The sequence below is a fragment of the Quercus suber genome, unplaced genomic scaffold (genome assembly GCF_002906115.3).
Source record: "Quercus suber isolate HL8 unplaced genomic scaffold, Cork oak 2.0 scaffold_468, whole genome shotgun sequence".
Taxonomy (NCBI): Eukaryota; Viridiplantae; Streptophyta; class Magnoliopsida; order Fagales; family Fagaceae; genus Quercus; species Quercus suber.
The window spans coordinates 218,928-231,450 of NW_027069919.1; the positions used below are offsets into that span (position 1 = coordinate 218,928).

At 33.7% G+C, this 12,523-nt stretch overlaps 1 protein-coding gene across 2 annotated transcripts; it reads left to right on the plus strand.

Moving 5' to 3' along the window:
* The first annotated feature begins 7,727 nt into the window (after nucleotides 1-7,727).
* On the plus strand, nucleotides 7,728-12,323 carry LOC112020089 (uncharacterized). Of its 2 annotated transcripts, XM_024052646.2 has the most exons (3): nucleotides 7,728-7,981; nucleotides 8,978-9,484; nucleotides 11,469-12,323. In XM_024052646.2, the coding sequence occupies exon 3, from the start codon at nucleotides 11,537-11,539 to the stop codon at nucleotides 11,855-11,857; it is 321 nt and encodes a 106-aa protein (XP_023908414.2). In that variant the 5' UTR covers nucleotides 7,728-7,981; nucleotides 8,978-9,484; nucleotides 11,469-11,536; the 3' UTR covers nucleotides 11,858-12,323. The 2 variants fall into 2 exon arrangements, with proteins under 2 accessions (XP_023908414.2, XP_065618746.1); XM_065762674.1 differs by lacking the exon at nucleotides 8,978-9,484 and having other exon boundaries at nucleotides 7,730-7,981.
* The last annotated feature ends 200 nt before the right edge of the window (nucleotides 12,324-12,523 follow it).

The window sequence follows — 12,523 nt, forward strand, 5'->3', positions numbered from 1 at the left end:
CGAACTAATGTTTAAGCTTACTTTGTTTGTTTTAATGGAAAATTTTATCCAAAGATATGTTTCTGTGTTTTTCTGTATCAAGAAAAACTAGTCAAAGAAAAATTATCTTTAATTAATGCAAATCCTATTAAAAGTATGATTTAGAGATTTTTTTTCGCTAAATTCTTTTTAAAAACGACGCTACAAAACAAAGGAAGCCAAGATAAATATTTTCAGCTCATTTTCAAGGTCAATCGACTCAATACCAAATACAAGTAAGATAGTTTTCCAGAAAGTATAAAATAACTTTTTTTATTTGAATACGTAAATGTTAAAACAAACAGTGTAAATGGCATGTTTCCATCTTGAATTCAACACAACGGACAGAAATTTTAGTGCCAACTGGTCTGTGAGCCATAGCACGACCTTGACCTTGGCCTCTTGGGTTGTATAATTTATTACTTTTTTGATAGATTTTAATTTCTTTCATTTTCTACGATATTGATATTTCAATAGAGCCGCGTTAACAATTAGGGGCAGAATTGAAGGGTGCATATGATGCTACGACATATAAGCTCAATTATTGTTCCTCTTTATTTTATTTTATTTTTTGTGAATCAATTATTGTTCCTTAATTGATACTAGAATGAAATTCAAATGACGAAATGCCGTGTATATGTTTAGCTCTAAAACTAAAATTAAATTGTAATCATGAAAATGAAATAGACAATATTCATATCCTTTAATGTAAGAATCTAGATCTTATCCTTTTCTTTTATAAATTTTTATGAAAATATCTTATCTATATTTTTTAAATAAGAGATCTTATCTATGTAGTTGGCCATAAAGTTCCCTATTAATCAAATATTCAAATATACATGCATATATATATATACACACACACTAGTCTCATCACGCGCGCTTTGCACGTGCAATGAGATTCTTTTTTTTTTTTTTTTTTTTTTTTTAAAGTTTAGTATCATAATTTTTCCTTCATCACAATTTGAAAAATAGATAGGATTTTTTTTTTTCTCCTCTTCGAAGGGAATAGAATTCTTATTTCAATTAGAAGCTTTTGCATGTTTATCCAAATCCAAATTGACAATGTAAAACACCCAAAAGTAAAAAAAAAAAAAATTGATAGTGTAATAGTTTAAAAAAGAAACATGGGATAGTTTAGCTTGGCATTTATTTTATTTTTTTTAACGTGGAATAATTTTTCCTTTGACTATCTAGTAGGGAGTTAATAAGTGGTGTGGTGGGCCTTTTTGCACTGTTGGGCCTTAATTCCTTTTGCTACGTTGCGGCTCGTTAGTCTAAGGTAAGAGAGTTGGAATTGGCCTTACTAGGGATATGCTTCAGACCAGCTTGTGCGCAAGTTAAGCCAACCCAATGTAGACGTGCCTTGGCATGAGTGCTATGGGTTGAGCGTATTGTGGTCACGATAGGAATAACTATTGCAAGTGTTATGGTAGGAATACAATACAACAGGATAACTACAATACTAAACGTAATAAATAAAACTAATACTGAGGAGATAGTAAATAGAGTTACAACAATATAATACAACAAATAGAAATAACACTACAACAGGAAAAGTAAATAACTCAATAACTAAACAGTGGGCGAATCACCCAATAAAATGCGACCAGTAAAACGGGAAAAACTTGTTTACCAGATGACAAGCTAAACTTTTCAGTCGAAGTAGACCCAAGAAGGAAACCAATCTCCAATGTGGGTAACCTTAAGAGAGGCTCCTGCCATAAAAGTTACACATTTTGAAAAAATGACCTAAATGGTTTAAGTTTCGATTCTCAATCTTTTGAGAGTGGTTCTGTCAAGAGAGAGAGAAAGGGTGGCCTATTGATGCACGCCTTTATTCCTACCGCTCACTTTCTCTCTCTCTGGTTTTTTGTCCAATCTTTCTTTCTTTTCTTTTTGTTTTTTTTTTCTTGTATTATTTTTGTTTCCTATTCTTTCATTTCTACCTCTTTTCTCCTCCCCCTATCACTGTTCATGGCTACCCCTTTTATACCATTTGCCATTGTGGGATTTGCCCTTTTTGTCCCTCAATCACTTGTGGCTCCTTATGGGTATCCCTCTAGGACTGCACACTAGACTGCTAGAGGCCCAACCACTATCTCTGCTCAGAGTGTGTTGGTTGAACCACTCTCCATTCCTAGACAAAATTACTTGTCTTGTTTCTTACCTCTCTCTGTTTTTGTTCAACCCATGTGGATAAGGATTAAGCTACCTCTATGGCATGCATCAAGTGTTCCTAGCCCATACTTACCTCTTTTGGGTGAGATGCTATCCCAGCAAGACATTTCCCCCCAAAGAAGTTTGAGCGGGAACTCCATAATAGACCCCTTTTTCTTGCCACTACCAAACCACACTCTCAGAATAGACCACTTCCTTTCAATACAATTTTTTTTTTTAAAAAGTAAATAAAATTTTTCATTATTTCCGAACAAGGAAACATTTACCCCCTAAATGTAATAAATAGGAGGGAGAAAAAAAAAATGATGCCCTTCTTAATGATATAAATTGAGATGTCAAAACAATAAAATTTCAATGATGATATGATCAATTTTAACAATTAGATTTATATAAATTCTACTATCTTAAGTAATGTAACTTTTGTAAAGTTACATTAGGTGCTTACTTGTAGTATAACTTATCCCACTTTCACTTAAAGCTTAAAAATTATCATAATTTTTTAGTAGAGTTTGTGGTGTGTCTTTGTGTTAAACCCTCTTTCTCTCTCTCGTGTCATCTATATGAAATTTCAATATGGATGAAAGTGAAACTATAGGTTTTGAAAATAAGACTAAAGGGGAGGTTTAAAATAGACCTCTAAAAAAAGGTTTTATAATTTTGCACTTTTATTAATATCCATGCCTTTTTGTGCTCCTCCAAGTACATACCAGAAACCCTTTATTCATTACGTATACGTTTCAACCTCCCCTTAAATATTCTCCGTCTATTCTTTATGAACAGACGAGCTTTCTGTAAAGCCCTATTACTAAAGCAAGTGGCCAATTAGCAATTGTGACTGTAATAAAATACCAAGATTTAGCAAAGCTTATACGATGAGAAGTATTATTGAAAAGGCTTTTCCAAACTCAATAAGACTGAGCAATTATATATATATATATATATATTTAAATTACGAATCTCTACATTTTTAATAAGGGATCTCCGGATTTAGTTTTTGGTCAAGACTCAAAAGTCATTATTATTATATGGACATTTTAGGATTTATCGTATGGTTTCCGTTTAGACTTTAGAGTAATTTATACGCATCCCATAAGAATAAATCGACTTGACTAATTTTTAATTCTAATTTATTGAGGTCGATTCTCATGATTATGTTATACTTGACGTGTAATTGGAGTTGGTGCTTGGTCACATATAATTTCTTTTTTAAAGTAAAATTTCCATTAACTAGTCATTCCTATCACTGCATTAATTGGTAAAGGAATATATTCTGCGCACACTTCAACAAGTGCCTCTTTAGGCTCATTGGTGACTCCTTTTTAACAGGTTAGAAAAAATCAACCTCCAAACTAGTTTTGAATTCTTCAAACCCATTGCATGGATTGGTGCATGATAAATAATACTTTTGACGTGATTTTTAAATAATACTTTTAATTAATTACATGATGTATATAATTAATTATGTGATTTTTTTAAAAAAAATAATACTTTTATGAGTCAACAAGTGAAAAACTTTGTTCAATTTTGACGTGTGAGATAAGGTAAATATGTACTTGTCAAATTTGTATATAGCATTTACATCTGGTGAGGCATATCCCATCAAAATGCAAAATAGATGTTACCGTTCACAAAAAAAAGAAAAGAAAAAGAAAGAAAGCACAAAAACAAGCCTACATCCAATGATGCATTTTGCAAAAAAAATTGTATCTTAGCTACAGTAAACATGTAAACATGCATGTTCACTTTTAGCAATAGCAAAAGTTTTTAATTTCCTTTTATTAACTCTCTCCTCTATTGTCTAAACCGTAGGTTTGGGTTGGCTGCAATTTTTTTTTTCTTTTTCTTTTGTTGTTACTTGCTAGGTTGTGTATAAAGTAGTAGTGTTATTATTATTTTTTTTTTTATAGAAAAAAAAGTAGTATTATTTCAATGTGCTGAATTACAAAATTAAAAAAAGATATAATGTGTATTGTAAAAGTGATTATATAAAATAGATAAATTAGTTCTTTGATATTGTAATTTTTTTTTGGGATGTGAATGCTTTTAGATAGTAAACAATGGGATAAATATTTACAACATTTATTGGATAACAATCCATTGTATAGTTTTTTTTATATACTTTTATATAAAAAAAGGGAAATTCATTGTATAGCTATAGTTATTGTTTCTATTCGTTATAAAAGCATTGGTGCCATTTGACTTCTTTTTTCTTGGAGAGAATGGTGTCATTTGACCTGATTATATTTATAGAAGCCAAAATTTGTAAAATAATATTATTTATATTAAAATTATTTAAAAATATTTGATGATTTAGAATCTTTTTAAAAAACGTATTTTAGCAGGATTTTAAGTGTGAAAACTCATGTTTTCGATTTTCACATAAAATAGAGTGATGTTAACTGAAATCTTGTTTTGAAAAAATGTAATTAGATTTCCAATAACTTCCAAATAGTATAAATTTAAATAATTAATATTACAAGTATATTATTTTGCATATTGTTTTTAGGTAAAATGGATAGAAAAAATAATATTAATAAATTGTAACAAAAAATTACATAAAATCTCATAGGACAGGTGTTTTTCAAAAAATAAAACAAGAAAATATAGTAGGATAGGTGGGCATTTCCCCAACCATGTTCCTGTCATTTACAAGGTAACACTCTCATCTTCGGTTAACACCATGGAATGGTTTGGCAGTTGTTCGAGCTCTTCGATTTGCTAGTGAATGTGGTTTCTGCTCTATAATCTTGGAGGGTGATTTTGAAACAGTGCATAAAGCTCTCAGTTGTGAAGATGTCTCCCTTTCCTTGCGCAACTTTGTAATTCACAGCAAACTAGGTAGGCATGTTAGCGATTTATCGTGTAGATGGAAGATATCCTTTCACACCTACTTTAGGTAATTTTAGTTGACTTTGGTTGAGTTTGCTTTCAATAATAACTAAAGGAGTCAATTTTGTACTAGAGGCAGTACCGGTTTGAAAAGTAAAACGATTTATTTTGGTACCGATCAATACTGGTTTACCGTTTCGAATTTACTGCAATTTATATATATATATATATATATATATATATGAATTTATATAAATAATTAGAGCTTATTAATCTTAAAACATAACTTAATATATTTAATTATAACTTAAATTCCTATTTATTTTGTTTATGCTACTGGCCCATGTCCAAGCTATTTTAAACCTCTATCCAAGTTCAATATTTTATGGAAAATATTAACTAGTGCTTTTAGAGTATTCGTTAATAATCTATTTAAAGAAAGTTTTTATGGAAAAAAAAAAATTAATATTTTGATAGCGTTTTTCATTTCTCATAAAAGTGGTATCAAAATTTTTCTAAAATAAATTATTAACGAGTGCTCTTAAAGCTTATAATATTGATATTGAATGATAAACAATTTTCTAGGAAACAAGAGTGGCGGACAGCTATTGGAGTGATATTTGACTATTTGTTCAATTTCTTATAGTTCGAAGAAAGCTTTTTAACCATTCACTTCAATCCAAAAAAAATTTACCCATCACGTGAGGGGTCAGTAGAATCAGACTCACGACAGTCACACACTCACATGGCATTGGCAAGCAGCACATAAATTAAGACCCGTATAAAACAAAAATAAAGAAGAAAATAAACCAGAGGAGCAGGCCAAATGAATAAGAAAAAGACGACGACGAAGAAGGGAGATAGATCAACAGGGCTATGTATGGCCCAACAAAACTGGGAACTACGAGAAACTGGGAAATTTGCGTTAGAAAAGCCCAGGCTATGTATGGCCCAACAAAACTGGGAACTACGTGAAACTGGGAAATTTGCGTTAGAAAAGCCCAGGCTATGTATGGCCCAACAAAAAAGAGAAGTTTTAAATCTGGACTGGGCATCCAAAAAAAAAACCTACGGGTTTCGGATCCAAGTACCCGACATTACTAAGCCCTCTCTGTTTTAGGGTTTATGCGCGCGTCTCTCTGTGTGTAGAAGAGAAGACACCACCTTCTCTCTCTGCAACTTGGTATTTCAGCAGGTAATCCTTCATTTCTTTACTTTTTTTCGTTCCACCAAAGGAAAATTAGATAACCCAAAAAAAACCCATTTGATCCCACAATAGTACATGGCCAAATTTCGCTTCAATCTTTTCTTTTTTTGGTTTTTTCTCTTCAAACAAAATCTGGGTTTTCAGTATTGATATTCTGTTCAACCAAACAGAGCCAAAGGAAATACATTGTATTGGGTTCTTTGAATTATTGTTATTATTTGTGCCTGTTAGTAATTCTCTATTAGTCATTTGCTTTGAATGTGTTATTTTCTTTGATTTACAGTAAGAGAGAGAGAGAGAGAGAGAGAGAGAGAGAGAGAGAGAGAGAGAGAGACCATCAGAGGCCTTATCGGTACTCAAGTGGCTCACTCTGATCAACGTTATCCTGCCAAGGGGTTACCTCCCCATTAATGCGGCCAGGGGGAGTTAGTTGAATGCATTAAATGTGAGAATGACAGCTTACTTTGGGGTTAGTCTCTCCCCAAAATCACCTTCGTCAGGCCGAGGACAAGGTGGTCCTCGGTGTGGATTGGGAAAAAAGGCTTTCCCTCACCCTGGCCCTGAATAGCCTGTGCTCCTCGGCCTGGGCCTCGGGCCTGCTACATGATAGGCCAAGGCCATCAGGCCCATGGGCCCCACACTTTCAATAATAACTAAGGGAGTCAATTTTGTACTAAAGGCTGTACCGGTTTGACAAGTAGAACGATTTATTTCGGTACTAATTAATACTAATTTACCGTTTCGAATTTACTGCAATTTATATATATATATATATATATATGTGAATTTATATAAATAATTAGAGCTTATTAATCTTAAAACATAACTTAATATATTTAATTATAAATTAAATTCCTATTTATTTTGTTTATGCTACTCGCCCATGTCCAAGCTATTTCAAACCTCTATCCAAGCCCAATATTTTATAAAAAATGCTAACGAGTGCCCTTAGAGTATTCGTTAATAATTCATTTAAAGAAATTTTTTATGAAAAATGAAAAATAAAAAGTAATTAATATTTTGACAGCGTTTTTCATTCCTATAAAAGTGATATCAAAACTTTTTTAAAATAAATTATTAACGAGTGTCCTTAGAGTACTTGTTAGCACAACTCATGTTTTATTTGACAAGCCTACAATTGTTTTTTATTTTTATTTTTTATTTTAAAAATCTACAAGCCTACAATATTGATATTGAATGATAAACAATTTCAAGAGTGGCGGACAGCTATTGGAGTGATATTTGACTATTTGTTCAATTTCTTATAGTTCCAAGAAAGCTTTTTAACCATTCACTTCAATCTAAAAAAAATTTACCCATCACGTGAGGGGTCAGTAGAATCAGACTCACGACAGTCACACACTCACATGGCATTGGCAAGCAGCACATAAATTAAGACCCGTATAAAACAAAAATAAAGAAGAAAATAAACCAGAGGAGCCGACCAAATGAACAAGAAAAAGACGACGACGAAGAAGGGAGATAGATCAACAAGGCTATGTATGGCCCAACAAAACTGGGAACTACGAGAAACTGGGAAATTTGCGTTAGAAAAAGCCCAGGCTATGTATGGCCCAACAAAAAAGAGAAGTTTTAAATCTGGACTGGGCCAAAAAAACCTACGGGTTTCGGATCCAAGTACCCGACATTACTAAGCCCTCTCTGTTTTAGGGTTTATGCGCGCGTCTCTCTGTGTGTAGAAGAGAAGACACCACCTTCTCTCTCTGCAACTTGGTATTTCAGCAGGTAATCCTTCATTTCTTCACTTTTTTTTGTTCCACCAAAGGAAAATTAGATAACCCAAAAAAAACCCATTTGATCCCACAATAGTACATGGCCAAAATTCGTTTCAATCTTTTCTTTTTTTGGTTTTTTCTCTTCAAACAAAATCTGGGTTTTCAGTATTGATATTCTGTTCAACCAAACAGAGCTGAAGGAAATACATTGTATTGGGTTCTTTGAATTATTGTTATTATTTGTGCCTGTTAGTAATTCTCTATTAGTCATTTGCTTTGAAAGTGTTATTTTCTTTGATTTACACAGAGAGAGAGAGAGAGAGAGAGAGAGAGAGAGAGAGAGAGATTGTAGCTTATAAAGTGCTTCACCTGAACCGTGTCGACATGCTTTGCGGCTATTGTTTGTTATCAAGATTTATATGTTGACTTTTTTTGTAGTTCATGCTATATATATGATTTCCATATCTTACAATTATAGATCATGTATCTAATTTGATTCGTTTAGTGTAACATGGATAAGATACCAATAGATGATTACTTATCTAAAAAATGGATAAGATACCAAATTTAGGCAGTCAAAATAGCATCCCTGCTGTTGCTTGAGATGCCTGATTTTGACTGATTGTGTATAATCTATATACTAATTTTAGGCAGTTAATTATGTTTCTTGAGTTAAATGCTGTGCAAGGGCACAACATTTAACTCTAAGCTTGTGATTTTAGCTGTTGCAGGCTCCAACAGATCCTACAGTAATTTTGAAATCACAATGACATAACTCATAAGTACTTCACCACAGTAGTCTGATTTTTTTTTTTTTTTTACGGTTAACTTTCTTTTTCCTCACATACACAAGGAGTTATTGCTATTGCTGATGCCTGAATGCCTGCTTTCACAAGAAAGTTTTGCTTTACTTTCAGTCCTCTACCAACTTTATATTGGTGTTTTAAAAAAAAAAAAAATTATATGAATAATAATTATATTGAAAAAATTTAGTTTGTGTATACAGGAGCTTTACATAAGCATTGATCTTTCCCTGTGGATGTGTTCAATTATACAGTGGCACTTAGTAGAGAGTGTCACTGGTAGCTTTCATGGTGCATCAGGCCATGTACTCGTCTAAGTTTAGGATATTGGTCTCCTCTCTTTTTGCTTAGTTTAAGTGGAGGTTCAAGAGCCTTGTAGCTCAACTGGAACTTCCTGGTGTTTCCAGCAAAGATGTCAAGGGTTCAAATCCCCTCTCACACAGATTCTTCCTGCTCCAAAGGGTGAAATATTTACACCAACCACCGGGGTGTGGGCAGATTTTAGTTGCTCTGTTCCGAATGTATTTACTAAAATACCCAAATATTTTTCAGAATTTCAAAATTACCCTTAGGCTTTCCTTTCTTTCATTCTCTTTCTACCCTATGTCACATTTCGCACAGCACACTCTCACAGCCACTACCCAGCCCTTTCTCGCTCTGCCCACCCCTCTCTCAAAGTCAAAGCCAAAGAGAGCACCCAACTTCTTACAGTAAGTGCCTCTGTCTTTTTCTTAGAATATGATCTTGTTTCATTTGATTAATGGTTGAACCCTGGCTGTTAGTTGGTGTATGGGTTTTATTTATTATTTTATTTTTTTAATATATATATATATATATATATTTTCATCCTGGTGAAATGGATGGTTCTTTTTCCCCGCCCCTCTAAGTTAAATTCATTGATGTCTGCATACTTTTTTTATTGATACTATATGTTACTGAAATGGGTATATTCATTATCTTCTGCTGTATTTGATTTCAAGAGGAACCATATGAGACTAATTCAATTATTACGTGACATTTGGCTTTTTGGCTTTGTTGTTTTGAGATAATTTTTGGCTTTCAAAATTTTGGGCTTTGTTGTTTCAAGAGGAGCTATATGTTGCTGATTCATTCTCATATGCTGTATTTGATCTCAACCAGACTTTGCATTTTAGTTAGACTACTTTCGCGTCATACCCAACCCATCCTCTACCACCATAAATTCTGGCTCTGGAAGAAACTGTGACGCTGCTAAAATTGAGATGAGGCATGCAGTAGCCAATTAATGGGGTTCAACTGCATTCTCTATCTGTAGGCACCCTGAATTACTTGACACATGGTTTTTGCAGGTGGGGTCGTGTATCTGTGGTTTACTCCCCAAGGCCTTTTGGGCCCTGCCTTGGTGAGGTTCCATGTCATAAAAAAAGGGTATATAGATGCAGGTTCCACCATGTACACAAAGTTTGCTCCATCAAACGGAGTGTTCACACTCCCTGAACTTGCATTAGGCACACGTATATCATCCAACTGTGACACAAGCTTGATGCAGGTCATTTCAAGAGGCTGTTTTACATTTGCAGACTTGACACAAAATCAGTAGCAACAGTAGCTAAGTCAGCGGCCGCCCTAACCCTCTTGTAACTAATTAGTGAGTTAGTTAGATGATTGTTTAAGCATTGGCCAATAAGATTTATGCACTTGTCAATCATCTAGGAGGTTGCCAATGCCAAAAAACTAGTATTAAGTACCAGAATGTGAGCACTTTATAAATAAGTTTTGATATGTGAATGAAAATAAGCCTTGAGAGCATTTCTTTGAGAACTTTGTGTTCTTTGTAGATGCCTAACCACCTATCAATTTGTTCTAAGCAATTCACATCCCATTTAATTCTAATTCCTCATACAGCCCATCATATTCCCCTGCATCAAAGCTTATGCTGCAGTGTGTTTTTATTTTGGAGATTAAAAAAAAAAATTGGTTTTCATGTCTGTTTCACATCTATGGCTAGTAGTATTGCTTACTAATTTAGCATATCATGACTTATCTAAGAGTATCGTGACTTAAATGATTCTTAAAGACATGGGCATTGTGTATTTGATTATGTATTGGTAACATTGAGTTGGTAAATATTTAATGTGTTATTGAACATCAATTTATTAGGTGTTATTGAATATAAATTATTTACCTTTAGCATGGGGCAGATCTTGCAGGTCAGGGACAGGGCAGGGCAGGTTTGGGGCAGGATAATTTCCCTGCAGGGTGGTGTTGGGGCACCCATGATCTGGTCCCGTCCCGTTGCAATCCCATATGAAAGATGCTAACTCTGGGGTTGGACCCTTGTTGTTTTGAGAAGTGTTGCTTTTCTTTTGTTAAAATAAATTCCATAGAGTTGGCTTATTTCAAAAAAATTGATTATTCTGTATGCTTAGAAAAGGATGCAAGGACAAAAAATAGATTGTCATTGTTACTTCATTCTTGATATGAACTTGTCAGATTGTATCCATTGAGGATCATGGTGTGTATATGGATAAATTATGTACGTTGACTGGTTTGGAGAAATATTTGGGTTTGATGTTGTTTAGGCAGGCTGGTTTTGATCAAAGATAGGACATCTATGTATTAGTCCTGATATTGTGATTGCATTCAAGTAATTTTATAGAAGGCTACGAACATATAGCTATTTTCTTTGAATTCTCAAGTAAGAAACTTTTGCAGGGCCTGTTCCTTCTGTGCTTTTCACTGTTTGTCAGTCTGCCAAAGATCTGTAAAGGATTTAAAACAGGATGGCAACGGAGCAAAATGGAGAAGATGATCAGCAGGTCACAAGTACCACAGCTGTTGGCTTGAGAGGAATGGTAGAAGAACAATATCGTAAAATCAAGGAGAATGCAGAAACTTACCCTTATGTGTGGGGTTCCTATATTGTTGTTTATGGTGGTTTTGCCCTCTGGGGTGCCTACAGATGGAGAAAGCTTCGTAGGACTGAGGATAGAGTACGAGTGCTTCAAGAGAGACTACGCAAGCTAGTGGAAACGGAAGAGTCAGCAAGCACTGCGAAATCAGTTGAGAAGGCTCCACCAGCTCCTGATAAAACCTCCAAATAGTTAGCTTATACGGCTCTACCAGATTCTTTTACCCATCAAAATTGCTTGATTTTGGAAATAGATTGGTTGGGCTTACTCAAGTTTGGTGAGAATTGGAGAAACCTCAAATGCAAAATAGTTTCCAATAGCATGCATAAATTCAATTTTGATATGTTTCACATTCTAAATCATTGTCAAGGTGTAGATTCTCATAAATTGATAGTCTCCTAGATTTCAGTGTCATTTTTCAGACAGGACTTTTTTTGTGGTAAGAGTTAATAGATGGGGTTTTTTTCTTTTTGGATATCCAAGAGTTAATAGATGGTTGGTGTATTAATGTTTAGAGATAATTTGTTGCGGGGCAAATGGAGCTTGAAAATAAGCTATCTCTACTCACTAGTACCAAATAAATTGTATCATGTAGAGATCTGACTATATTATTATCAGTTAAAAGTTGATCTCGTGACTTTAGGTTGTTTTGGTCTAAGATTATCATCTTTTTGTATATGCTCTTCGGATAGCAACAATAAAGACTTTTATAGAATCTCTTGGATAATGTGTAACAGCACCATCCGCATTAACCAACAAGTTTTCCTTAGTTTGTAGTTGTAAAAAACTAAAAAAAGATTACTATTGCATCTACTTCGCACTCTCTCTCCCTTAAAATTCATATATTTGAGTCTAAAA